Source organism: Eupeodes corollae, chromosome 3 (genome assembly GCF_945859685.1).
Source record: "Eupeodes corollae chromosome 3, idEupCoro1.1, whole genome shotgun sequence".
NCBI lineage: Eukaryota > Metazoa > Arthropoda > Insecta > Diptera > Syrphidae > Eupeodes > Eupeodes corollae.
In genome coordinates, this window is record NC_079149.1 from 52,914,978 (window position 1) to 52,942,898 (window position 27,921).

General features: G+C 33.7%; 1 protein-coding gene across 6 annotated transcripts in view; it reads right to left on the bottom strand.

The window, feature by feature from the left end:
• The window catches only part of LOC129951878 (uncharacterized), a 137,932-nt gene that overhangs the window by 59,271 nt on the left and 50,740 nt on the right, over nt 1–27,921 (bottom strand). For all 6 annotated transcript variants that reach the window (XR_008782248.1, XM_056064229.1, XM_056064231.1 and 3 more), the window contains exon 3: nt 3,648–3,718. Coding sequence is in view for 5 of the 6 variants with exons in the window: in XM_056064229.1 (XP_055920204.1) it covers nt 3,648–3,718 (71 nt within the window). In the remaining variant the exon portion in view is untranslated. The remainder of the gene's footprint in view (nt 1–3,647; nt 3,719–27,921) is intronic.

Consider the following 27,921-nt stretch of genomic DNA (forward strand, 5'->3'; position numbering starts at 1 on the left):
TACATTATTAATGTTATAATACTTAAAATCAAAATATAATATATAATTTCAATGTAATTTATATTATTTTTTATAAGAAAATAATAAATAAATTTATAATAAAATAATTTCTGTAGGTTTTATATTTTTTTTAAAGTAAGATGAAGAAGGTAAATTTTTACATTAAAGAGGTTTTCACTTTAGCAGACAATTTCTTTTTAAATAGATTTTTCAAATATGGTAAGCAACTTACTTTTTTCTGAAGTTACTTTGTATTTAAAGTGAGAAATACTCTTAACATGTATGGTAATCTAAGAATTTAGATATCCTTTCTTAAGGTGCGTCCAGACTAAAGAAATATTGTTGTCCACGCCAAAGAAACGCTTTAGAAAACATTGTTTAAAAAACGTTTCATAGACTTTAACCATTTCTTTGAAAAATGTTTCAGAAACATTGCAGACAAATTTCGTTAATTTGCTGTGTGTTTTCGTTTTCGATGTTCAAATGGTAGACATGTGCATTCAAGAGGACACAAGCGTCCACAGGTTTTTCTCAAAACCCACCTCTGTCTATCAACTCCTACTATCACCTCCCCGCGGTGAACATCGGTTGCCTAGTACCTCAACTGGAGATTGGGTTCCAACCCCAGTGGAAAGTTGTTGGGGGCATCGAACGAGAGAGGGGGAAAGAGGTGTTTCCAATAAGGCACCTCTCCTTATCCAGTCGGCAGCGGACGAATTCTCAAGATGGAATCAACGGTGGCATCAAGCATTGTAAACCAGTGGCAACATTGCCTTGCAGCCATCAGAGATGCCGCCTCTGAGGTGCTAGGTTTCACACGGCCACAACAGCGAAACCCCTGGTTTGATGACGAATGCTGGCAAGCGCACGCAGCATACAAAAAGGTGCTGCACAAAAGGACTAGAAGAAGAAGAGTGCGGAACACCGGCTTCTTAGATGGAAAAAAAGAGAGCATGAAAAGTTCGCGATCGAGGAGATAGAGGGATGTCACAACAGGAATGAGGTTCGTAAATTTTACCAAAAGGTAAAAAAAACCTCCAAAGGGTATCAGCCACGAACTGAAGCCTGTAAAGACGGTCAGAGGAACATCGGAGTAGAACCGCAGTCGATGCTGAGAATATGGAAAGATCACTTCTCCAAATTATATAACGAACTGAATTATTATATGACGAGCTGAATTCCGCTATAAGGGAGATAGAACCACTTAACCTCGGCGAGTAAGATCAACAATTCCGCCTACCCAACCTTGACGAAGTGAAGATAGCTATATCTAAACTTAAGTCAAACAAAGCTGCTGGAGCTGACGGCATCGATGCCGAACTATTAAAAGTAGCAGGCGATGACTTGGAACGGAGCATGCACTAACTCATCTGCAAAATATGGTCGGAAGAAAGCATGCCCGATGAGTGGAATCTCAGCATAGTGTGCAGTATCGGGCACACTAAGAAAGGAGACCCTCTAAACTGCGCCAACTACAGAGGCATCAGTCTCCTTAACATTGCGTAAGCCATTCGTCAAAAACCTGATTGGTTTTTATCAGTGTGGCTGACCAAATATTCATACTCCGGCAGATCTTGGAAAAAAACCAGGAACTTCAAATCGATACCCAACATCTCTTTATCGATTTTAAAGCCTCGTATGACAGCATCTATAGGGAAGAGCTCTAGAGAATGGCGCTGAGGCCTGCACCCTGTCAAGGAAAGATGGGAGCGTCTTAGAATGCTTCAAAAGAAAAGTTCTTCGGGTGATTGTTGGTCCCATACGCATAGATGGAGAATGGAGGAGAAGATATAACGACGAACTGTACGGGCTGTACAGCGACTCTGACCTAGTTAGCAGAATTAAAGACCAACGGCTTAGGTGGCTAGGGAATGTAGAGCGAATGGACATCAACGTTCCAGCCCGGAAGGTCTTCGAATCCAATCCCGAGGGACGGCGCAGTAGAGGAAGACCACGACTTAGGTGGCGCACCCAGGTGGGAGAGGACCTCAACCAACTTGGCGTGCGAAACTGGAGATAGCTAGCTAGGGACCGAGCTGGCTGGAGACGAATGTTGGTTGAGACCCAGGTCCACCCCGGACTGTAGCGCCACCTTAAGTAAGTAAGTTTTTGTTTCCGATCTTTGTTTCAGTTTTGGGCTTGAAAATGAAGTGTTAAGGTGCGTTTGAAATAAGAAACATTTCAGAAAAATTACAAAACGTGTCAGAAACAGAGAAACGTTTATGAAATTTTTCTTTAATGTTTTTGTTTTGGTCTAGACGCTCGCGAAACCTTTTGAAGTCTCTTAAGGTGTGTCTACACAAAAAAAAAAAAACATTTCAGAAACAGAGGAATATTTCTTAAGGTGTTTTAAAAAGTTTCTGCAATGTTTAACATTTTTTAAAAACGCTTTTTTTACGCTTTAAAAAACATTTCTTAAATGTTTTTTTTTTTTTTTGTTATATGGAAGCTCGTAAAAAATTTCTTGAATTGACTTTCTGTTTCGTATTCCAAAAGGAAAACCGATTGTTTCCCAAGAATTTACATACATAGGTGGAACCCACGAAAAGTGTGGAGCATCGAGAATGTTATCTAATTGATAAAAGAATAAAAACAAGTTTTAAAGGTTCTGAAAAGTTATTTAAATAAATGGAAACGTTTTAAAAATTTGTAAGCATTGTCTCCTGAAGTTTTTCTTTGGTGTCTATACAGCTTTAGAGACAAATAGTGTAAAGCTATCACGCTACGTGGAGCTATAATTGCAATTTCATAAAAACTGACCTTAATATGGCCATGCATTTGGCAACGGATACTCATAAGAGTCTTCTCAAGGTAAAGGCTTTTAATTCGACTTAAGCTGGTTTAAGCTATTTATCCTTCTTTCATATATTCTCTCCACAACAATTTTTTTTCTTCCCTCGTTGATAAATCTTTTTAAACAAGAAAGATATGACCTATTGTAAAGTAGCTTAAGTTTAATTGGTTGGGTTTTGCAAAAGGTAGAATAACCTTAGTAGAGGATGATTAGTCTTATGTATCATTTTATCAGAAATGATGTTGGTAAAATATCTTAAGTTCTTATCGATTATAAAAATCAATATTAATCGAAAAATAAAACAGAACTATCACAGAAGACTGCAATCGAAAGGTTGATAACTTCTAACTCACTTGGGTCATACTTACGAGCATGTACTGAAGTAAGTTTAAAGGCCCAACTATAATAGACTTAATTACTTAAATCGATTTTGGTTACTTTTTATTTTGACGATAACTTCTGATAACTTTTCGTTCGGTTTTGACATAAGCTACTTTCGGTTAAGTCTATTATAGTTGGGCCATAAAGTTCATTTATGAAATGTCAACATTTTGGCAGCAAGGCAATAGACCAATTTTAATTACGAAGCGCTGACAACAACTGTCAGCAGTCATATGCAGAGCCAAAATAAATTTCAAATCAAATTAACACAGCGTTTTAGTTTAAACTTCTTGGTACCAAATTTGTTTAAATTAAATTTTGCAAATATTATACACGAACTTTGAGAAAACTGTGGACATTTGTGTACGTTTTTAGAATTTTGTCAAAATTTTCGAAAAATTAAATTAAATAAACTTTAAGATTTTCACATGAGCTAGGGTCAATTTTAATAAATATAAACATGTAAACTTACTCTGTGTGGGTACGCTAAATGCCATGTTACATTAAATTTCGATCCTGAAAGAATTGAAGTCCTTATTGATCCTGAAATTAAATTTAAAAATAAAATAATTAAATTCAATAGTTTAAAAACTTTTCCAGATAAAATTTTAACATTAACCATAAGAGAAAATTAAATAAATTGTCATTTCCCACTGTAGAAACATATAAACAGGCTTCCTAATCATATTTGAACTAGAGATATTTTACATAAACGAAATTAACGGTGGAAGAAAAATATGCAACTTCTATTCCAAAATAGTCGGCATAGAGGCTGAACCAAAGCTTATGTAGATGATAAAACTGATCTTGATTTATCAATTAAAACGCACGCAGTAATTTTTTTTTGAAAATTAACTATGATGGATCTGGTAACATCCATAAAAAGGTATTTCCTCATGAGAGTTATGTATCTACAACGTAATCAAAGAGTAGACATAGACAGGAACACGGGATTCAAAGACTGACCATCAGGAATTCTAATTCATCTATCCACGATTGATTATCATAAATTCATCAATCAAATAGGAATTTCTTAAAGGAGTGGTATTGAAAGCATTAAATGATTCAAAAAATTAAATTATGACATCATTTATATTGTGACAGATTTAGAAGTAAAATTTTACTTTGATGTTTGACATTTGCGATGAATTCATTAGTATAATGTCATTTTGACGTTTGACATTTACGATATAATTCTTAGATGATATATTTATTTACACAAATACACAAAGAAACCTAAAAATCAATAACGAGTTCCAAAAATTGATTAAAGAATGCAGAAATCACCTGAAAGTGAAAGCTTTCACTTGACTTGACCATAACCAAGCAAGTAGGTTTACGCGTTCGATACGTTGCGTTGTATATGCATTTCTATAATATACAAGAGAGGCATAATGGACCGGAAAGCTAGGGTTGTTATATCGTAAATATTCCCAAAACTGGCATTCGGGTATATGATGTATTTTTCTTAAAGGTATGCTACGCACCTTCAAGACACTCACTACTGAAATTTACTACAACAAACGCACGTTAAGGCAGAACGCATTTTTATTACGAAACGTACACCGTACACCGAGCACTGCGAAGCAATTAGCATAACTTTACAATTTTTACAAAGAAGTGAATATGTAAGTCTTAAACTGGTCTCGCGCAAGAGCAGATTTTTATATTTATGACTGGAATATAGCCTTAGGAAACGCTGTCACTGCACTTGCGCGTCTTGGGCTGATCCATTGCCAGCAAGATCATCTATTCAATTGGAATTTATGTGGAGAGAAATAAAATAAAACATAATATTTGGTCAAAAAATTGTATGACTTTATGGGCCTCGGAAGATGAGTTAAAAGATATATTGTGCGACTTTTTTTCGGGCTTTGGCTACATCATCATGAGGGGCAGGGGAGGAGGATTCGAACAAATTTATGGCCACTTGTATAAAGCGATTATTTTTCAAGTAATCACTGTGTCGGTGCAGGTTGATGTTACAGGTTATGTTGTCTTTATACCTTCGGCACGAATCGAAAAAAGAAAGTTATTAAAAATTGTTGTACAGGGAAAGGGAGATCAAGAGACAAGAGTTATTTGTAAAATTACAGCAAAGAATAAAAGTTTATGATTTTATTTGGAGTAATTGCTTTTGTCAAAAATAAGAAAATTGAATGAAACAAAAATGGAATGGAAAGGTCTTATATAATCATAAGTTAATATCGATGAAATTCAGTAATGGATACGATTTACAAAATAAAAGTTAACACAATAATTCACAATAATCAAAAAACACACCAAAATAATTTAATATTATTCTTATGTTCAATTGTTAAACAGCAGACAGCGCCATGCAGTGGCACGGTAAGGCATCATAAAATTTGAATTCATGTTAAGATAAAAATAGAAAATTTGTGATTGAATTAATTTCGTGTAAGTAAAGATACATATCAGATTATTAAAAGAACGTAATCTATTTTATGACTCAATGATTACATTCATTGAATTAACTAAGAGACTGGAACAATTGTTTGAATGCATTCAATTGATTGTATTCATTTAAGAATTAACGCATTAATTTGCATTCATTTGAAGACTGCATTCAATTCCATTCTTTGAATTCTTTTACAAAAACTTTACTCGAATGAAAGCACTTGAAGTTAATGCAATTGATGCCCAATTTTATAAACAACTTTTATATATTGTATAGTTATTCGCCGTTCAAGAGTATTCCGCGTTCACAAGAATCCATTTTTAGACTATAATGATATTGACTTCAAAATGAGGTTCCGACTTTCCAAAGCATCTGTGGATCAGTTGTTGAGTTTATTTGGTCATCATTTAGAATTCATTCAGTCAAGTGCGTATTACTTTAAGATTTTATGATGTTTTATGTTTTTATTTTTAAAACAACTTACAGTTGTTCAAAAATCGGACAAAAATTTAGATTTCGAGGTCCAAAATTAAAGTAAAACTGAATTTTCAGATAATTTTATTAATTCAGATAATTTAAAAAATTTTAGTAAAAATCATACGAATTGACAATAAATTTTCGAGTTCCTTTAAATTCAACCATATGTTGAATCAGCTGTTCTGTCGATTACCCACTTACCCACTTTGGATCAGCTGTTATTTTCCATGTAATACACTAAAAAGGCCGATCCATAGAATCCGTCATATGCAATGGATTTGTTGACATTGATTGGATACATTGCGTTGTTTTGACAATGCGAATAGAAGACAATAGAAGGTCTGTTCAAATTCTTGAACCCAATGCGTAGTAAGGAATTTCCAATCTTGGGCCTCAGGACTTTCAAAATAATTTACAAAATAAAGAAAATAATGATTAACTCATATTTGTATTTTTATTTTTTTACTTTTTGTTTAACTTAGCTTGATTTTAATTCGACGTTGAAATAAAATAACACAAGAAAATGATAGTAGTCAGAATTAGTTTGGAGCTCACGTGCCTGTTATAGACTACTAATGTCAAGTTACCTGCCGGAGAAAAAAGTTGAAAGCTCAGCTACTTTTTGCGTTGCCGGTAAAAACATTACTTATAGGGCACATATACCGAACTATGTAATTAATCCAGCTGTCAGTTGTACACTGTGCCGCAGAGCATGCAACGGACTCTATGGGTCTGCACCTTATAAAAAATGTCTCCGGATACCCTTTCAGTCTGACATTGAACGCATCCATTTAATATTTGTGTATTGCATATTTTGACAGCTATCCCGGCTGTCACACCAACTCCTTTGCAAATTGATATTTGACAGTGATTCTAATTTTTCGACCTAAATAAGGTTAAAGGTATTTACAATATTGTATTTTTTCATTATTGACGTAAATTGGTAAGAATTGGCTTTCTTTGCGCATTTCTCCAAAAAACACTCAAGGACATAATACTACCCTTATTATGTAGACACATTTTGAGCACTAGGAAAGGTAGAGAGGGGTTGAAAGGAGGTGTCGGTGCACATTGGTTTTGAATTCCTGAATATTGAAATAGCTGGGATAGACAGGGTGTGGCAAGGTGTTCCACATTCGCGTAGTACGGCTAAAGAACGAATCTCTGTATTTGACAGTACGGCCGAAGTTGGACTGGAAGGTATACTGATGAGCATTCCTAGAAGCGCGAGTATTACGGTTGAACTATCTAAGGGGAGGAATGCAGCTGGCTATTTCACTAGAGCATAAGCCGTTAAAATAACGGTAAAAGAGGGTCAGACAAGAGACCTTACGACGATGCTCAAGCGAAGTAAATGAACTTATGATGATATTATCACTTATCAATTTAAATGCTCTGCGTTCAATACTATCCAAGAGGCTTAAGTAAGTTGCAGGAGCACCAGCCCAGATATGGATGTTACACTCAGTCTTTGGACGTATATAAGTCTTGAAGATAATGGCCAGTTCAGAAAATGTGAAACATTACTTGCATCTCCTAAGGAAACCCAAACACCTTGCGGCATTTTTAGCAACATCGCATATGTGATCGTTCCACAAGAGGTGGTTGATGACACACATAACGAGAATATCGAGATGTTCAGTCTGATTGATGCAAGTGCCATTCTTGGGTTTACGAAGCATTATATTCCACGCGGTTTTTCAATCCCCATTACACAATGCTGTTTAAGTCGGAATTTAAAGAGCTTCTAATATTTTGTCGTTGCAGTTCCACATCCAAAGAAGAGGGATGTAAATCTGGAAATGAATATGAAAATCTAAGAGTACTATCGTCAGCGAAACAATATATTGGATTAGAAGTTGCAGAGAGGAGATCATTAATAAAAATGAAAAAGAGTATTGGAGATAAAACAGAGCCCTGGGGCACACCAGTATTTATTTTATGGACTTCAGACTCCATCCACTACTACTTGTATTGCACGATCCGAAAGGTAATTACTAATCCAATGAAGGAACGATTCATGAAAACCTAAAGCACGCATTTTCGATAAGAGAGCCTGATGCCAAACCCTATCAAATTCTTTTGAAATATCAAGTGCAATAATCTTACTTTCTCCATAACGTTGTTAAGATTTGCTCCACTGTTCGGTGAGAAGAACCATGAGATCACCAGTGGACCTATTGCTACGAAAGCCGTATTGACGGTCATTAAGAAGCTTTCGATCTTTCAGATATTTCTTGAGCTGATAGCTAATCAGCGTTTCCATGACCTTGGAAATAAGGGACGAATTGCAATCGGTTGGTTATTAGACGGTGAGGAAGATTCGCCTTTTTTGGGAATGGGCTGGACAAATGCAGTTTTCCATCCTCTCGGAACTAGACCTGAGGAGTAGGACAGATGAAAAAGCTTACCTCTTCAGAACAATAGGAGGATACCATTTGGACCAGAGGATTTATGTTTTTCGATCGCTTCCTACTTTGCCATTAAAGTCCTCATTGGAATTGTACATGTTGTCGTCGGGTGTGCAATCCCCCCATTCCAGCGATTCTTTTGGTTCTTACCTTATGAGTGAATTTTTTCTTGGTCTTATACTTCAAGGACCCATACGTGCTTCATCACTGCACAAAACTCCTTTCGCCCGAGGTTGCTACAGTGGAGTTAAAGATATTTGATATCTCCTGCCAAGTTTTGTTTCTTTTTTTTATCTACAGTCACACCATCTATGGCTTTATTTTCTATTATATTCCTAAATTGGGCAACAACATCTATTAGCCCATTTTTTCAGCCTCACGGTATAATTTTTTCCTCGTTCTCTATTTTTAAAATTGGTTTTCATATTTAATTTTTGAGCGACATGATAATTGAAACGGTTGTTTTTTATTTTGAAGAAGTTTATACTTGGCGTTTTCCTTTTTTAGTTCAGAGCAGAGCTCGAACTGTCAAAAAAATAATTGTGCTTCTTTTTGAGCTCTGACCATTCAGAGCTTCAAATTCGTGTTTCTTTTTAGTTCTGAACATGTTCAGAGCGCGCTCTGTGAGCTCAAAATAAAATAACAGAGTAAAAGGAGTAAAATGTTGAACACAAACAATTTGATATTTTATTGCATTTTGCGATTCTTGTCATTTATTTCAACATAATAATGCTTTCTCCTTCTTTCTCACGCAATTATTTTAGCAAAAATATCCCTGAAATTTCCCGTTTTAAGCTTGGTGAAACTGACAAAATTTAAATGCCTGATAAAACTTAAAAATCGGGCATAAGTGTATGAAGTCTCAAATCTTATTAAGAACAATGAACAGATGATTCGTGATTGCAATTTAATGAATGCAATCTTTAAATTTAATTCAATAAACGATTTAAAATGATTGCATTCTCGAACAGGTCTGATACTTTTGTGTATGCAATACACGCAAATAGCAGTATCTCGAGGTATACACCTTAAATTGAAATATAAATCATAAAACAAATAAATTTATTTTGATAATTCATTGCAAAAAAAAACAAGAATAAACTTATTTATAAAATTGGTTATGATAGACAATCAAAGATTATACCTACATAAGTAGTTTTATTGGATGTTTTGGCATCATATAAATTTATTAGAGGTTAAATTTTCTAATTAAAAATGTTAAAAATGTCATATTGATATCATAACGATAACGTAAAGGTACTTATCTTTTAACTTAATTTGAGTGATATAAATTACTTGACTTAAAATATTATCAATCACTTGTGTTTAACTGCTTCTAATTACGTACCAGGGGCTAATTAAGTGGAAACAGAAAAAATTGTTTTTAAGATCAACATTTTTAAGGGGCCTTCTAGTCGTCTTTTCCGGAAGACTCAGATACCAATACCATATGCATTCAGAAAAATAATAAAAGTTACAAAGGCATGATGAGATTTAAGTTAAGTAAAAGTTCAAGCGAGAGGGAGAAACTTACAAATCGTTAAAAACCATTTTTTAAACTTAGTAACATAAACACCAACGAAGGTTTATCTTCAGTTAACTTGCAAACTTTTAAAACCCTTCTTAGTTTTTGAGACCTGCCCATCACATTCATTAAGAACAATTGAATAGACAAAATATTATTTCTATATCTGAATCCTCATGGGTTAAGTTCTTACAACAATAAAGGGTTTTCCAATAAAAGGTTATTTTATTTTAATACAAAGAGTTTTGAGAGAAATAAAGAATGTTTCTATGATTCTAAAGAGAAAAGTTTTTCATTAATAACTAAAAACTATATCTGCCAAATGATTACCATTTCTATTGTACTTTTTGGCATAGACCATATCTTTCACGTGGCCTCAAAGAAAAGTCTTAAATCCAAAACATCTCGGTATCGGTACACAATCGATCTGCATTCCGAGAAATAACCCGGTCAAGATTTTTGTTCTACAAAATTGTGATTTGTCATTCTTGTAGTGAATTTAAATAAGTTTGTCAAATTTTAAAAGATAATAGCTTCAAAAGTGACAGCTACCCAAATAGTGGATTCTTCAAAATTAACCTTATTATTGGAAGGCCCTAAGAAACAACGCTAATTCGATCATCTAAATCAACTTCACATTACAAGACAACATTTCAAATTTAATGATGGATTATTATATAACTTCACGGAAGACTGACCTTATAATTTTACCTCAAGCTAGAAGATGAAGTCGTTAGAGTTGAGAACTACTTGCATGCTTGTGAGTTTTTTTTTAATATGTAGATGTAAAGCTATGCTATATAAGCAACTCACCTATCCATCGGCGATAGCAAGATTACCGCATGAAAAATTGCTACATGTAAACGGAACGGACCAACTTTTAAAGAAATTTGTGCTTTTGAAGTAATAAGGCGGAAGTTGCCATTTATGTTTTATAGTAATTTAAAGTAAGTGTAGGTGGAATCATGGTCATTTAAAATTATTTGCCACGTAAACTTGTTAATAATTTTCAGAGGTCGTACACTGACAGGTTAAAGCGCGACAAATAATAGGTCTGTTCGTTTACTTTGTTAAAGTCCCAAAGTTCTGTCACAGTGGATGTAGACAAATATTGATATATAATTTAATTTCTTAAGAGTTCGTAAACTGCATACAAGAATTTTTAACACAAATGTCAACATTTATTGAAATGTTTGTATGGTTATAAATTTTTAGTGCAGATTAAATTTTTGTTCGAAAGGGCAATGCCACAATCATCATTTACTCGTATATGATTTCTATTCATTCACAAAACGTCAATTTCGTTTTTGTTAGCTAAATCTTCGAACTTTGCACCCATCTTAATTACCACATCAGCGTTTATGTAAATTATATGTTAAAAATTGGTAAATACATGTTTACCAATTAAAATACTCTTTTAACTTATAATTAAACAATAAATAACAAAGTAATTTTACTTAATTCCCTTTTACAGATATATTGTTACCATCATACACAATTCGTCGTTATAGCCAATGAATCTTCATAACTCACAAATAAATCTTCTCAAAACAATTGATTGCCATAATTACTCTTCGTAATAATTTATTTCCGCACTGTACTCTGCCATTTTGACTTGCATGACGTTTCCCAATAATTATACTTTCGGTCAAAACTTCATAATGTAGCTTTGGTTATTTTCTGTATGGTTTTTTGTTTCTATTGAAAAGCGCGAGCAATCAAACGTCAAATAATAGCAATAAACACAAAAATCCAATCAATCTATAGAAAAATAAAACCTTTTGAACCGAACCCATTGCACTGTGATGAGGAAGGAACTTATAGCTCCATAAGTAGGCCAAGTATGTGTGCCCATTGGAGTGGAGCGCTATGTACGCTATACACCATCATCAACTGTAAAAGAAGAATGCTGTGGCTGATGGTGGCTCTGTTGTGTTGTTACATGCTATATGCCCGCTCTTCGGTTGGCTTAACTTTCAACCATCGATCGATTGGTTGTTGCGTTGAGAATAGACGTGTGGACGTGGAAGAAGAAACTCGGCCTTAGTTTCGGTCACCTTTAGCTTTCGCAACCAATTCAGAGCCCATCATCAGCATCAACTTCAACCAATTGATTGGAAATGCTGATTAACGACCCAAGTGGCCAAGTGCTTCGGCGGGCGGCGGATCTAAATAAGGTTTCGATTTCAAGATTTTCCTTTTTTTATTGAGGATCCAATTCAATTCACCTCAATTATATTGAGTCAAAATATCTCCTAAAACTTTTTTTCTTTTGGGAATGGTCAAATTTGAATAATTTAGGTTACGGAGCAATGTTATGCCAAATACTGACTCCGAATGTCTACTGCTACAAGAAGCGTCACCTTTTATAATTGGAGAACACCTGTTTTTAGAAAAGGTGAGAGATATTGCATTTTTTATAGAATTCTGACAAGAAAAAATAAAAAAAAAAGGTTCATGGTCTGTTCTTTTTTGAACAATTGTTAACTAATGTTGTAATGTCAAAATGTTGCTGTTAAAGTGACATTGTTACGAAGAATTGCTGAAATTCGTGGTAAATTTAGATTTCCTTCAAAAATTGATTATTTTCCGTGACGCATGGAACACGAATGGAATCGTTTGTTAAGCATACAAATTTTAAAAGTTTTTAAAAAAATTCCAGATCTGCAGATCTGATATTGAATCAAAGATAAATCAATTTTTTTTGGCAGATCTAGATCAAGAATATATTGATTTATTTTACCCATGAAAATTCTTATTAAAAATTGTTTCTTAAATTAAACGTTTAGTTAAACTTAAAAAAAGGATGAAAAGGAAAGAAATAATTTGTTTTGTATTATTGCATTGGAATGACTTTGTGATGAGTGTGATAGATCTGTCAAATTTAAAGCTATTTGTTTATAATTTGATTAGTATTAGTGCAAAGGGTAAATCTGCCTAAAAATTCAGATCCGCACAATTTATTTTAATTCAAAAATAAATACAAAAGGGAAAATATGTGTTTTGACAGATCTGGATAAAAAATAAATTAATTGGTGATTGGATACAAATCGTTAATATTTGACACTTTAATAATGAGTCTAAGAACGATTGTTTCAAATCGTAACGATCTTGATATTAAGGAAGGACAATAGTTAAAAATTGTAAATAATATTTTAAAATTGTTGGAAAAAGAACAGGCCTTTGGTAATCGCACTTATAAGTCGCGAACCGTTCTTTGAACGAAAAAAGGCAAAACAACTTTGAAGTTGCTTATAAAAGCTCTAAGCTAAAAAAGAAAAACAGTTTCGAAGTAAATAATAAAAGCATTATTCTGATTAAGCAATAATTTGTCGTTCGAAGACAACTGTCAAACTAAAAAATTGGTACAAAGCAAAAATGCAAAAACACTCTTTATGAAGACATAAATCCTTCGTATCACCCTCCAAAACTCGTGTGTTTACATTGTTGTATTCGTAATGTTGACGAAAAGATTGGAATTGGAACACAAAATGTTGTTCTTCACGCAAGTGTCACCCACGCATCTGTTCACTTTAATGGCTGAATCACAAACACGCTTCAGCTTCAGCTTCACCTGACGTTTACGAGTTCAGCCATAGGAATTCAATGCATGCTATAACAATGGAGCTTCGAACTCACGTTCCGTTTGACAATCGTAGGGAAAAAAACGTAATGTAACGTAAACGGGAGCTCTAGTTCAATTATCTAAACATTTGCTTTCTCTGATAGCTTAACAGCTGTAAAAAAAATGTCAAAAAACAAATTATTTGCTCTTTGGAGGAATGAAGTAATAGAAATGTCATTCAAACCAACCTCGAAGCAGGCCCACCGTAACGTAGACGAAGCTGAAGCGTGATTGTGATTCAGCCATAAGAATCAGTTTTTCGCTTTAGCTTGTAGGCAAACCAAGATAGATACCGAGGATTTACATATAACGTCATTAGAGTGTTTTTGGTTTATATCTTCATTCGATTGTTGTCAGTACAAAATTTAGCTCCTGTCATTTTTAGTTAAGTTAGAGATAAAACTGCTCTAATTCGTATAAGATTAAAAAAAATGGTGAAATGCAGGTGAACTTGCAGACTCTATAATGACAGATCCGATGAAAATTAAACCCATCTGTCAACTTCAATGCATCGCTTAACCAACTCGAAAGATTCTTCAAATTGGGTATTTCTAATTTATCTTTCAGTTTTCTATAGCATAAGTATTGCAAGACCCAACTTGACACCATTTTAGAAAAAGTAATTATTTCAATATACAAATTTAACTTAAATCTATCAATGTTTTTCTTATTTAAATTAAATCACCTTCAATTTTATTTTTAACTCATTGTCAGTCGCATATCTAAGTACATATCTTTCAAAATCACTTGAATCAATAGAAAATATTTAATGTACTTATGATTCACTTGTGTACCTAGATATTTAGAAGGCTTACAAAATAAAACTGCAAATGAAAAAATAATTAAGAACCACAACAAATCGAAACGAAAACAAAGCAGACGAAAAACAAAACAACAAATAATGAGAACCACAATATTTGACCTCCATCAAAAATGATTAAGCCATCTGTTAAATTTAATTTTATCCATGACGATTGAATATCGAAAAAATAGCTTCCAGCTGAAATTTTGTGGTAGCACTTGCTACATTATGGTGGGACTAATTCTAGTTGCACGCTTAAACTAAACTTTCCTAGGTATTAGTCATAGCCTCATCATCAGTTTATTCTGACTTTGGCGTTTGGATCAGGCTTAGGTTTGGCTTGATGATGGGGCAGCATAAGCATAATGAAATTTAAGTTGTTGGTAAGACATGAAGTTGTTATTGACGATTGTGACTGCCTATTGAAACAAACGATCGACAGAGACGTCTAATCGCTAATGAAATCGAAAATAAGTTTGCGGAAGTGTTATGTCCAAAGATTTACATTGTACAAGTTAAGCGGCGATGAAAAGATGGTGTTTCAAGCGAACTTCTCAATATGGCTGTCCATCTATTAAGTTCGTATTCCTCAAAGGCACGTGCTCCTCACTTTTGGCAAGTACTTGGAATACTACCGGCTACTTGGAGTGAAACCAAGAGTACCTATTCGCTGTCGTATACTCACAACTTAAGTGCAACAAAGTTTCTGGCCACCCGTCATTCATCGGCCTTTCGTCGTTAAGCAACAACATTTCAAGTATGAAGATGCAGTATAGAGGGCTTTGGTTGCGGAACAACTATGCATGGAGCTTGGCCTGGACGAGCGACCGACGAAGGCGAAGACAAGCGACGACGAGACGTGGATGCAATAGCAAATGCGTAGGAAGTGTATTATGACGTTAGTGATGCACGTTAGCTTGCTAGAGTTTCATACGTAAACCTACTTCGAAACGTGAAGTCTCATATCATTAACCTTAGCAAATTGCCATTTGTTGGCGAACAGGAAATGTGCAGCGATGGATGCAGTCTATATTGCAGTAGCCATTGCTAATTCAGGTATTTTAGACGGTATTTTTCGATTCACGCATCAATGATTACAACAGAAGCAACAGCAACAAAAAAAATAAGTATTCCCAATGTGGTTTTTGTGATGCTGCAAAGCAGTAACTTATATTATTCAATAAGCTTTTTTTTAAGTTACGTCAATAACGGACTTAATAGAGCGATTATATTGAACTATACATCGATGTTTTCTTGCATTAAAGATTCTTACATTTCAAACAAATAATCAAATTTAATCTATCAAACGTTCTAACCTACATTATGTAAAGGGTATTTTCTTTATAGACGTGTGGTTTTTACTCTGGCAATACTTTTTTCGGACCTGTTGCTTTTCAAAGCTGTCACTCAGTTTATTATGAATGGACTTCCAAAAATTACCGGAGGCGTTAAAAATAACCTGGTTTAAAACAATACAAAAATTTAAAAAAAATAATGTTTTTGAATAATAATTCAGTGCCTAAATATGTCTCATTGTCATTTTAGAGGACGAACTGAACCAACCCCTCATAAACCCGCAACCAAGTTTGTACTCTGTAAAATATAAGAAAACTCAAAGCTGCAATTTTAATAATCTTTTCTTCACTTTTGTAAAATAACCCTTTTAATTAAGAATGAAACGGAAGTGTCAATGGTTCTTATATTTAACCTCCATCTAACCTTCATTCCCTGAATTGGTGTAACAGCCAAAAGTATTGGTTCAGAATTTGGTGACTTTTCAATTGGGCATTATATTAATGGTGAGTTGACATCCACATTATGAAAGCACCCAACACAGAGTTTAGGAATAATCTGGGTTACCATAAAAAATGAGTTAAGAAATTAATTATGGGTTTACAAAATACACTTGCTTTAAAAATAGCTCGGGACACAAAATAACCTTGGTCATACAATACCCAGGGCTGACCGGGATGAAAATTAACATAGGTTAAAAAATTACCACGGTACGGTATAACATGGGTTAAAAATAACCAGGGCAATAAAATAAAATGCTTTAGGTTATAAATAGTCTTGGTTAAAAAATTGGTTTAAAAAATAACCTGGCTTATGAAATTATAAGGTTTAAAAATGCTGGATTACAAAAAAGGCGGGGCTACAGTAAAGGCTTGGTCATAAAATATTCAGTGTTTAAAAATATCCTGGGTTTTAAAATACAAGTAACATGAGTTAAAAATAAGTTGGGTTTCAAAATAAAGTGGGTTCAAAATAACCTGTGTAACACAATATTCTGGGTTTTAAAATAACCTGAGCTTAGTAATAACCTGGGTTATACATTAACCAAGGTTTCAAAACCACTTGCATTTGAAAATAAGCAACGTTTGCAAATTTTTTTTTGCAATATAATAGTTCGGTTTACACGGCGCAATCCAAGCTCTGTGAAATTGGACTCTCCACTTTATGAAAGATTTTTCGGAAGGATCTTGGTTTGCGTAAGGCTCAGAAAATCCAATTCATGCTAGAACTGAAGTGGAATAAACCTCAAGCGCGACGTTTGATAAAAATGGCCACCAAACAAGATGGCCACCGTGCCCGATTTTCACAAGACAATTTAGTTCAGCGATGAAGCTCATTTTTGGATGAATGGGTAAGCAAAATTTTCGTATTTCGGAATAATTTGCAAACTAGATTAAATGCAGAGTTAAAGGAATTTATTAAAACACTATTTATAAAACGTTTGATTTAAATCGCATCATCTGTCAACTATCTCCAAAGCTAAGTCAATTAGAATGTAGTATTTGTCAATGTGTAATGTAGCACTGGAGAAATTGAAAATTTACTATTATGTGTAACTTAGTGAAGCATCTAAATTATGTTTCAACGATATGAAGGTATTATTTTGTTGGATTTGCTGTATAATTTCCAATTTTTGTAGTTTTTTCTCAATTCTTAATTTTACTAGAATAAGTTCTTTGAAGACTACCCAGGTGGCATCTCTTCGGTCCTTCCTCTCTCAAAAAATCTTGTCATGTAAATGTGAGTTGTGAAAAAATTAGTAATGGTGTTGTTTTTATGATTGTCAAATGTCAATCAAAAGATGACAGATTCAAAAGTGACAGCTACCCAAATATTGGCATATTAAAAATTAAACTACTTACAATGGGTTAAATGTAACTTCTAATTTCTTTATTTTACGATAGAAATCTGTGTCGATTGCTTTTTAAACTAAATTCATATAAATTTAAAATTCAAATAAACTTAAAATTTTGATAACTTAGTCGTAACTCGGAAACTAATTAATTTATTGATGACACTTGAACGAATTATTCAAGAAAATGCTTACAAATAAAATACATAAAAATGAATCGACATCTACTAAAAACTACTGAAACACAATCAAAATGTGACGTCGGAATGCTGTTTTCACATTTGTACGTATTAAAAAACAAAATATTTCTTTAAGAAAAAATACAAATATGAACATAGAATTCATTTATAGGTATAGATGTCATCTATATTTTTACTTTCACCACTTCTTCAAGTTCTAATACTCAGATTTTAACCAGTTTTTTTCTTAAAATATGTCCCATGGTTTCTTACCTCAGGCATACTATTAACATTTTTAAAAAATTAAAAAGCTTTCTTGTGGGCCTTTTGTGATTTATGTTATCTTTCTTCTCTATTAACATAATTCTCATTAGAATTTCTAAAATTCTTATTTGGGAACACTTAGTATTCGTAATCCTGTGTAGGTGTGATCTTCTGATTTATATTCACCACTTGCAAGTGTCATCTGTCATTTACAATTTTTTTTAAATTATTATGTTTGTTTACCGACTCGATTAACTATTAAGCTTTATATTGATGCAAATAAAGTAATTTTATTCAGTATCCAATAACAACAGCATGCATAGATATGTCAACAACACTTCAAAAGAATGAGGAAGCAAATAACTTAGACATTACACAACGCCACCTGAAGATGCCAATCACAAACATTTAAACAGACAATAATATTTTCATTTCCATTTCCACCTACCCTGCTGCTTTAATAAGACTTTCCCAACAATAGCTAACAAAAAAGCTGCACCACACCACAGAGGTACCTTGAATTAAATGATAAATGAATATAGCAGATATCCAAGCTATATGGTATGAAACCTGCCAAACATACCACAACGCCTCTGGCCTATTGACCACATCTTGTGAAACCATTTTCCACCCAGCTGTCAATATCAATTCGATTATGTGCGTGTTTACCTTCTCGTGTTGCCGTGTGCACAACCGCCATCACCACATACCATGTCGCCATATGATTTAGCCACTATTAAATATTGCAACATATTTGTTTTAAGTGTTTTTTGTTTAACTCTACAAACTTTACCTACAAACATAAATATGTAATGCACATAGACTTGTAGACTTATTAAATCAACACTTTCATCGACACATTTATGATGAGATGAGCATGGGTACTTATAATGGCATCATATCATAATGACGACAATCATCGGCCATTATGGTCCATGTTCATGTTGTTATGTGTCAACTGTCAATAGAAATTATCTGACTTACGTACAGATAAAGACAGGGCAGCTATAATAAAATATAATAAATAATTGTTTAACCTGTCCTCGGATAGATGTACATATATTTGTGGAAGACCATCATACAGAGAAACTGACAAAATAAAAACTGATGCAAGAAACAAGAAAAGAAAGCCAGCACATTGTCGCGTCGCGTCGGGTTTCGTAGTCGTCGTCAGGTTATGCGCGAGGTCCATAAAACTTAAGACCTAAAGAAGTGTCATTTTCACTTTCGGTATTAACACGTTCCTCTCGTTCAATTACCAAGTAAGGTATCATCATAATACATCATATCATTCTGAGATGCACCATCACCCTCGGTAACTGTCACTTTTACAACAACAAGCAGATTCTCACTTTTTAATCCAATAATCGTGAGCTGGTGTTTTGTTTTTGTTCACTTGTTTTGATGAAGTCACATAACCTTGTGGAAAAAGTCTTTAGAAGATGTCTCTGTTTTTGTTTTTAGTTGGAAAACGTGATAGGCAAGTATAATTACAACAATCTCGAGGTCAAAAACTATGTTTTATTCGTATATATAGGATCAGAGAACTTCTATTGCAAACGACCTTGAATAATGTAAACATAGTATGTTAATGTACGGTCATTAAAGATCAAATAGAGTTCATTAGTTTTGACAGATTGTTCAAATGTCAGTTTTATCACAAAATATAATTTTATGAGCTTAAGAAACATAGAAAATGTTTTTGTTTATGAAGGAAAGTTATTTTTAATCACATAAGAGTTCACAAAAAGTAAGAGGCCTAGATTAAAGCTATAACAATAGTTTGCCTAACTTTGTATCGTAATACGACAAAAAGTAGCTTTAAAAAAAAAAAACAGATGCATAAGTCACCCATAATGCTCTTATGTTTTTTTTTCAATATTTCTAGGATCTTAAAAACACAAATCGCAACCAGTGAATAAAATCTGAAAGGTTCACGTCAATTTTCATGAAACACATAATTACAAGTGTCAAGTATTTTATCAAATGTCAATTTCAGTCGTTAATAGTTTTGTTTGTGTTGTATTTTGTTTCCGAATCTCCCGTTCTATTCCTCTACTCTGAATTTGTGTGATTTTTATTTACATATAAATATTTTCAATTTGATTCTTCTATATTGTGAACTAAACAGTAATTTGGAGGATTCTCTGAAATTCAGGGTAAAGAAACAGACTGTCCTATCGCTTTGAAAACTTGCCATATCAGTTTGGCAGCTATCAAGTGACAGATGTAATTTAAGATTTATCTGATGAATTGAGCAAAATTAAAATCAAAAATGTCCCTGTGTAAATCAAGAAAAAGATTCCAAAGAGATATCTGACTAATGTCAATTTTTATCTGGAAATCTGTCTATCGAAAGAAGGAAAGTCTACCAATAGAACACTATACAAACAGATCTAATCTGTTCTATAGCTTTATGTCAAAATGCACTCGAAATCATCAAAACTACACAAGACCCTTCTGTATTAGTGACGTTTTTTCCAAGTTATATTCCCCATAATTCCCCATATCGCCGAAATCTCCAAAAGGAAAACCCAATGTCAAAAATAAATAAATATGTTCAAGTAGTGAATCACAAGTATGTTTGTTGTCATTCATTTTCATTCGGTTGAAGAACGTCATGAAAATGACGTATGGGTATATATGTACGAGTACGTACCTGGAAATAGGGGATGTGAAGATTTTTGTTTGGAAATTTTGGAAATGAAAATTGATTCCTTGGAGATTTATTTCATGTAGATATTCAATTTGGAGATAATGGCAAGCTGAATAGTTTTTTGGGAGATTTTGTACACCTCCCACCTTAAGACATTTTTCTTTCTGTCATACAACACTTTTCTCGGGACAAATTTTGTATTATTTTATGGAAAAAAGTTTGACAGGTTGCATAATATTCACTATGAAGTGTTATTCATTTTCGAGAATTAATCAAAGAATTATATTTTCTTTGAATTCTTCAACTTCAAAATTATCTCACAGATTTCGGAAGTATTACTGCAAAACAAAATTGTGGAGGAGATATTTTGATAAACGGCTTTAAGCCTTGCACTCACAATTAATTGTTTTTATGGTGCCATTTAATAGACAAACTGTCAAAAAAAAAAAAATGAAATTTGACAGGCAAACGTCATTGTTATTTTTATGTTTTACTATAAGTTTTTTCTTAAAAACTAATTTATTTTCATCCTCTGATTCATCCTCACGTGTGGATGCTACTTAATATCTTCAAATAAGGCATCATCAGCGTTAAGGCCACAGAACGAATTAAATTGGTGGTGTGTGGTTTGGGAAGAGATAGATTGCATTTATCGTCATCGAAAGCAATTTGCATAAAGAGGTGCGGTCTTCTTCGTTTTTTTTTTTTTTTAAATTGCCCACTCTGACTCTTGATGAATTAGGCTCAAATGGCCTGACTCTGGGTTGGCTTTTGGCTGCCTGGCTGACTGACTGACTGGAGTCTTTAGATATTTGTCGCTATCTCCAATATTTTTGTTGGTTGTTGTTTCATGAATTTTTATATTGGGAGTTTTAGTTTGTTGTGGCAACAAGTTGCGTGGGTGTGTTTTTAAAAGAAATACATATTTCAAAACCATAAGTAGGTACCGACAATTTTTGTTGTGTACGGTTTTTGTATTGTGTTTGGTTCACAGAGTGATTATTGTGATTATTGTTCATCTTTAAAGAAAAAAACAATATAATTATCATTAAGACTTAGCCAGATGGTGGTGGTGATGTTGGTGGTTGAGTAATTGTCGTGTTGAGGATGTAATTTACCTACATCAATTTTTTTCTGTTTTTTTAATTTTTTGTTTGATCTTGTGGAATGTGTTTTGTCATTATTTATCATGATGGATACCACAAAAATAAACTTATCGATTTGAAGGTTATAAAGAGTTAAGCAATCGATGTGAAGGAGTCACGTTTGGAGATGTTTCTACCTACCTTGGTGAATTTGAAAAACTATTTAAACTGTTGATGAGAAGGTGTAGTTATTATAATTTAATTCTAACATTAGAACACGATGTAAGGCATCATTTTTATCATCACTCAAGTTTAAGACCTTGAAAACAATAGTCACTTTTAAGAAAAATTATAATTTGCATCTCTCAGAGGTTGTATGTAGTTGAAAGTAGTAGTAAAGTTAGACAATGCAAAAGGACTGGGTTCAATCCCTCTATGTGCCATTTTAAATTCCTACTTCTTGCAAGAAATTGACACCTGTCAAACTGATCTGTCATTTGGATTGCTATAATATTAGTTCAGAAATTTCCATTTACGATGTTTACAAAAGAACAAACTGAAAATAGCCCACAAGTTTATTTAAACTCATTGCAGAAGCGGCGATTAAAACAAAGCCACTTTTCACTATTGGGAATGACTACGCAATTAATCGATAAAGTTGTACAAAATTTGACATAAACTGATGTCGTAAGGTCTTTGCATCAAGCGCTCAGTCGAAAATATTGCTTCAAAAACTGCAAGTGTTGATTATGATACGAATTTATAAATTCCTGACGTTTGCAGCAATGTAACGTTTCGTTCACCACCTTTTTGGCCAGCCATGACTTAAACTATAAGTGCTTCCAACATGCCTTTGGTACAAACCACACAACAGGATCAATACAATAAAAGAAAGAAATTAGGCAGTACAACATTCCGTGGTGCCCAGGGACATATAACTCCGAACCATTCCTGTGTACGAGCTAATTCAGGGATGGAGGGGACCTACAATTTGTTTGTCAAATCCGAACGGCTAATTTGAGAAAGAACTTTTCAGGACAAAAATTGCTCTTAGAGGACTTTTCAATTCCTCCCACCTCGCAAGATGTAGTATCCGTTAAAAAAAAAAGTTTACGTGACAGAGGAAGGAATTGAACTCAAGCAGGATAAACTCATGAACTTACCACCAGACCACGGCTACACAACCAATTATGACTTTATTATGTGAAAAGTTTCCTGGTGGCGTATATTTTATTTTTAGCGACAACACCAATTGGCTATTAAGATCATACGATTTGACACCCTAAGGTTAGATTTTTGATGTGAAGCTACGCAAAAGAGGGATATGTTCACACGATCAATTCTGGTACTTAACTTACTAATCTTAGGTGGCGCCACAGTCCTATGTGAACTAGGGCTTCACCCAACAAACTTCTCCATCTAGCTCCGTCTCTTGCTAGATGTCTCCAGTTGCGCCCTCCAAGTTAGTTGAAGTTACTTTCCAATTGTGGGCGTCAACTAATTCGCGGTTTTTCTCTACTGCGCTGTCCTGCAGGGTTGGATTCGAAAACTTTCCGAGCCGGAGCATTAGTTTCCATGCGCTCTACGTGACTCAACCATCTAAGTCTACGTCAGCTGTACAGCTTTGAAAGCTTGTCGTTTCATCTTCTCCTCCAATTACCTTCTATGCATGCAGAACCGTAGATCACGCGAAGAACTTTTCCCTCGAAGAGGCCCAATATGCTTTTATCTGCTTTTTTCATAGTCGCAAAATTCCATTGACAACACGCTGAGTTCTTACGATTATGTCAATGTCACCATTTAAAAGATATTGCCTCGAACGTTTACGTGGAAGCTCTACACTATTCTTTCCATGACGATGTTAAAGAAATAGCATGACAGCGCATCACCTTGTCTAACGCCTTTTTTGACATTGAATAGTACTGTTAAGTTGTTTCCAACCTTTATGGAGCAGCGCGAATTCTCCATCTTCATCCTTCAGGAGCGGACGAGTTTGGCAGGGATTCCGAAACTAGATATGGCTCTTTACAGCTCGTCCCAGTAGGCGATGTCATATGCGGCCTTGCAAATTGATGAAAAGATGGTGAGTGTCGATTCGATGTTCTTAGGCTATTTCCATGATCTGTAGTAATGTGGATATTTGATCGACTGTAGACTTTCCTGGTCTAAAACTACAATGATAAGGACCTATCAGGTTTTTGCCGATGGGTTTAAGACGTTCACATAATTATTATGGCAGAGAAAATTTTGCAAGCGATGTTGAGTACACTGATGTCTCTATAGTTGATGCAGTTTATAGAGGTTTTTCTTTTTTCAGAATCGGGAAAGCAATACTGAGGTTCCATTCATCGGGCATGCTTTCTTCCAACCATTATCTTACAGCTGCTTTGAAGAGCTCGGCATTCAAGTCATCTGCTTCAGCGGCTTTGTTGGATTTGACTTTAAATATGGTAATCTTTATTTGGTCTAGGTCGGGAAGACGGATTGTTGGCTTTCGTCGTATTTATTAAATGGATCAACCTGCCTGACAGCGGAATTCGGTTCGTCGTCGCTGTTATACAATCTCCAGGAGTGGTCGTTCCTATGATGTTTCCACTTTCGTCTTTGCAGCCTTCGGTTCGAGGTTTATATACTTGTGAATTTCTCTTCACTTGCTCATAAAACTTTCCAACTTCATTTCTGCTTTTGAACCTCTTAAGGCCCAACTATAATAGGCATAAGCTAGCATATGCGCGCATAAGTAAACGTGCGAATACAAAGAATCTCAATACGAGTGAACATAATGGAGTCTAGCTCCGTTTCGTTCAATTTTTCTCAATTTCGTTAACTTAAGCACACTTAAGCAAGAGCGATCCCAGTCGCTCGCCGCATAAGTAAAATCTGACATGTAGATACGTGAGCAAAATTGCATTATGGCTATGCAGTAATTTCGCAAACATAAGTGAATTATCGTTGGGTTTTTGACATAAGCTTATGTTTGCTTATGCCTATTATAGTTGGGCCTTTAGTCTCAACATCTTCGACCGCACTCTCTTCATGCTCTATCTCTTTCCTTCTGGGAAGTCACTGTTTCTGTCAGTGTTTAGAGCTTGTGAGCAGCTCTCGTCCTTTTATGCAGTGCCGCTTTGCGTACCTGTTGTTTGGCTGCTTTGCCTGCCGAAATCCTCACCCAACCAGCTGTTTGAAACACAGAACGTCAGAGGCGGTTTCTCTGATTGCATTTTGGCAAACAAATTTGATTCAAATGTATTCATTTTACCATTAGAAAACCCATTTAAGAAACAGGTCGTGTCCAATAAACCGATTGCTCGATAAAATGACAATCAAATTGATAATTCTAACTGTTAATTTGAAAGAAAATTTGTACTGCTGACTCAACTTTCCCACCGATTCATTAAGTATGTCTGTATTACTCGCTCTACCTATGTATGTATATACCATATTTCATTGACCAATCAAAATCAATCTCCACTGTATCTGTCAAGCTTTGGAATTCACCTCAAAAATTCCTGTTTTTTTTATTTACCATTTTCCAATTTGACAATCAAATAAATGTGAATATTATACGGAAATATTGTAACTTTATTCATTCGAATTTAACTACGAGTTTATAATAATTAACATTAACGCTCGAATGTGGTTCAAGTTTTATTTTCTTGTTTTGCTTAGCTCATCGCATAGACAAAACTTTAAACTGATTTGACAAAAGACCGGCAGCGTTGATGGTGGTGAGTAATACACGGCTCGCGAAAATCACGTAGACAATCGGGCAGTGCAGTGAATCAACTTACATGCAATTGCGCAACCAAAGTAACAAAAATATGCACCTCAAAGAAAAACCGAATCAAAACTGTGAAACAGGAAAATAAAACAACTTATGTATAAAATGAAGATGGGAAAACGGAAAACATCGCAATGGTGAAATAAGACCTCAAGAAGAAAGTGTTGAAATCCAGTTCAACATTATAATTTCAGGTCAATGCGGCGGATTTTTATTTCTGTTTTTCTTTCTGTTTTTGTTTTTTATTTTTTATTGCTTTGAAGAATTATTATTAAAAGAGAGAAGTTTGTTGGTAGTTATTTATTTTTGATGTAAACAATTTTGTTTCCATTTCTTTTTTAGTTTTGAATTATATTTATCGACTTTTCGAGTTCGGCGGAAATGTAAATTGATTGTGAATGTGTTTCTTATGTCATTTTTGTATAGGGCAATTCATTTCTTGATTTTAAAATTTAAGCTTAATAAAACGAAAAGCTGTACATTTTATGAATATTATGAATATTTTATTTTCCTGTAAGATTTGGACTTTATGTGTTGAAAAACATATAATTTAAATGCCGACATGGGAAAATTTGAACCATGTTTTTCTTTTGAAATCTTTTCTTATCACTTTTTCGAATATTTCCGATAGCATTTCGGAAATTGGTTTTCAATAAATCTAAAGTTCGAAAATAAGGGGTTTATGAACCCCGGCGTTATATCCCGGACAATGTAAATTTATTTATTTTGTATCCTTAGAAAATAAAAGAAAAATATTTCAAAAACAATATTTCCTCAAATATGGAAATAGTTTTAAGTGAATTAGTTAATAAGTCTAGATCATTCTTATCTTTAGAAGAGCTTTCACATAAAAATGTTAATCGTAATTTTCCATGCAAAAACTCAGATTTTCGTCATAATTTTTTTTTTTGTCATTGCTTCGTTGACGTATTAAAAAGTGCCACCTAAACATTTTTGAAATTATATTAGTATTTGTGCAAAGAGGTTTAAATCTGCCGAAAAAAAAAATCAGTTTTTGACAGATCTAGAGCAATAATTAATTGATTTATTTTACTCATGGAACACTCCATAAGAATTTTAACTTAAAACGGGTCGAAAATTTTACAAATGTCGAATTTAAATGATTTCGAAATAAAAAATATTGGTAATGATACAAACAAAAATCACTTTACTGAAAAATATTAATTAAATAGTAATAACTGTTGAAGCATTAAAGGGCAATTTCATCAATTTATTAACTAAGAATTCCATCTAAAAATTAACACATAGCCATTTGTCACAGTTGAGGTATTTATATTTGTATTGCAATAAAAACAAATTCTCCATGCTGCATGCACTCTGCTTCTGCATTAAGACATTCGGATAATTTAACAATAAAGAAAAATGATTAGTTGAATTTAATTTTTGAAACAACACAATTCACTTTGTGACCTTGAAGATTTTTTTATAAGAAAAACACAACCGATTTAGCAAGGTTATCTTACGACTTTTTACTAACTTTAGAAATTGCATTGGTTTAAAATTCAGTATTTATTATAAAGGTACTGAATCAGAGACAAGGTAATCAATTATTGAACTTTAATTTCAGAAATAAAACATAAATTGTTTGCTTAGTTTAGACAGAAAAAGAATAATTGAAATTTTAGTAAAATAATAATAAGAGTGCTGCCAATTTAACTTTTATTTCATTCTACGTTTTAGAAGAGTTCATCGTTTAATTTTTAGTGTTAGAGTAGCTTTAATTTGTTAAATGTCAAAATCTGACATCTGTAAAAATAGAGGACAATTCAAAATGAATCTGCTTATTGGAAAACCGCTGTATGTTTGTAAAGGAACAACATTAAAAATTTTCAGAGTTCCAATATCTCGTAACGGGAAAATATTTACTCTACATCAAAAAATTGCACGTACAACAATTGAAAATAAATGTTTTCCCTTACACTATGAACTTCCTACCACAAATCTGAGCCTATTGACTTTATTTGATAAAATAATAATACATAATAGGAAATGCAACAAAATGTTCGAGCTTTGCCACATGTTTTTTTTTACCGTAAGTAGAATTTTGCCAGGAATGTCAACAAATTGCTCGTACATCAAACAAATGTTTGTACACTGCTCTCTTCTCTAACAAATTGGAAATAACGGTTCTTTTTGAAATGTAAATTGTGTACTGTAATGATATTGAGAGATCTAGGCTCAGTACGTTTTTGATCTTTTCAATTGTTTTTTTTTTTTTTTTATTTTCCGAAGGTTAATTTGAAAATGGAGGCTTCTCATAAAAAAGTACCTCTTGAAGTAAGAAAACTGATTTTTAAACTAAGAAACGACGGAAAAAGTTATGCTGAGATATCGTCAACTATTGGTAGACCAAAGT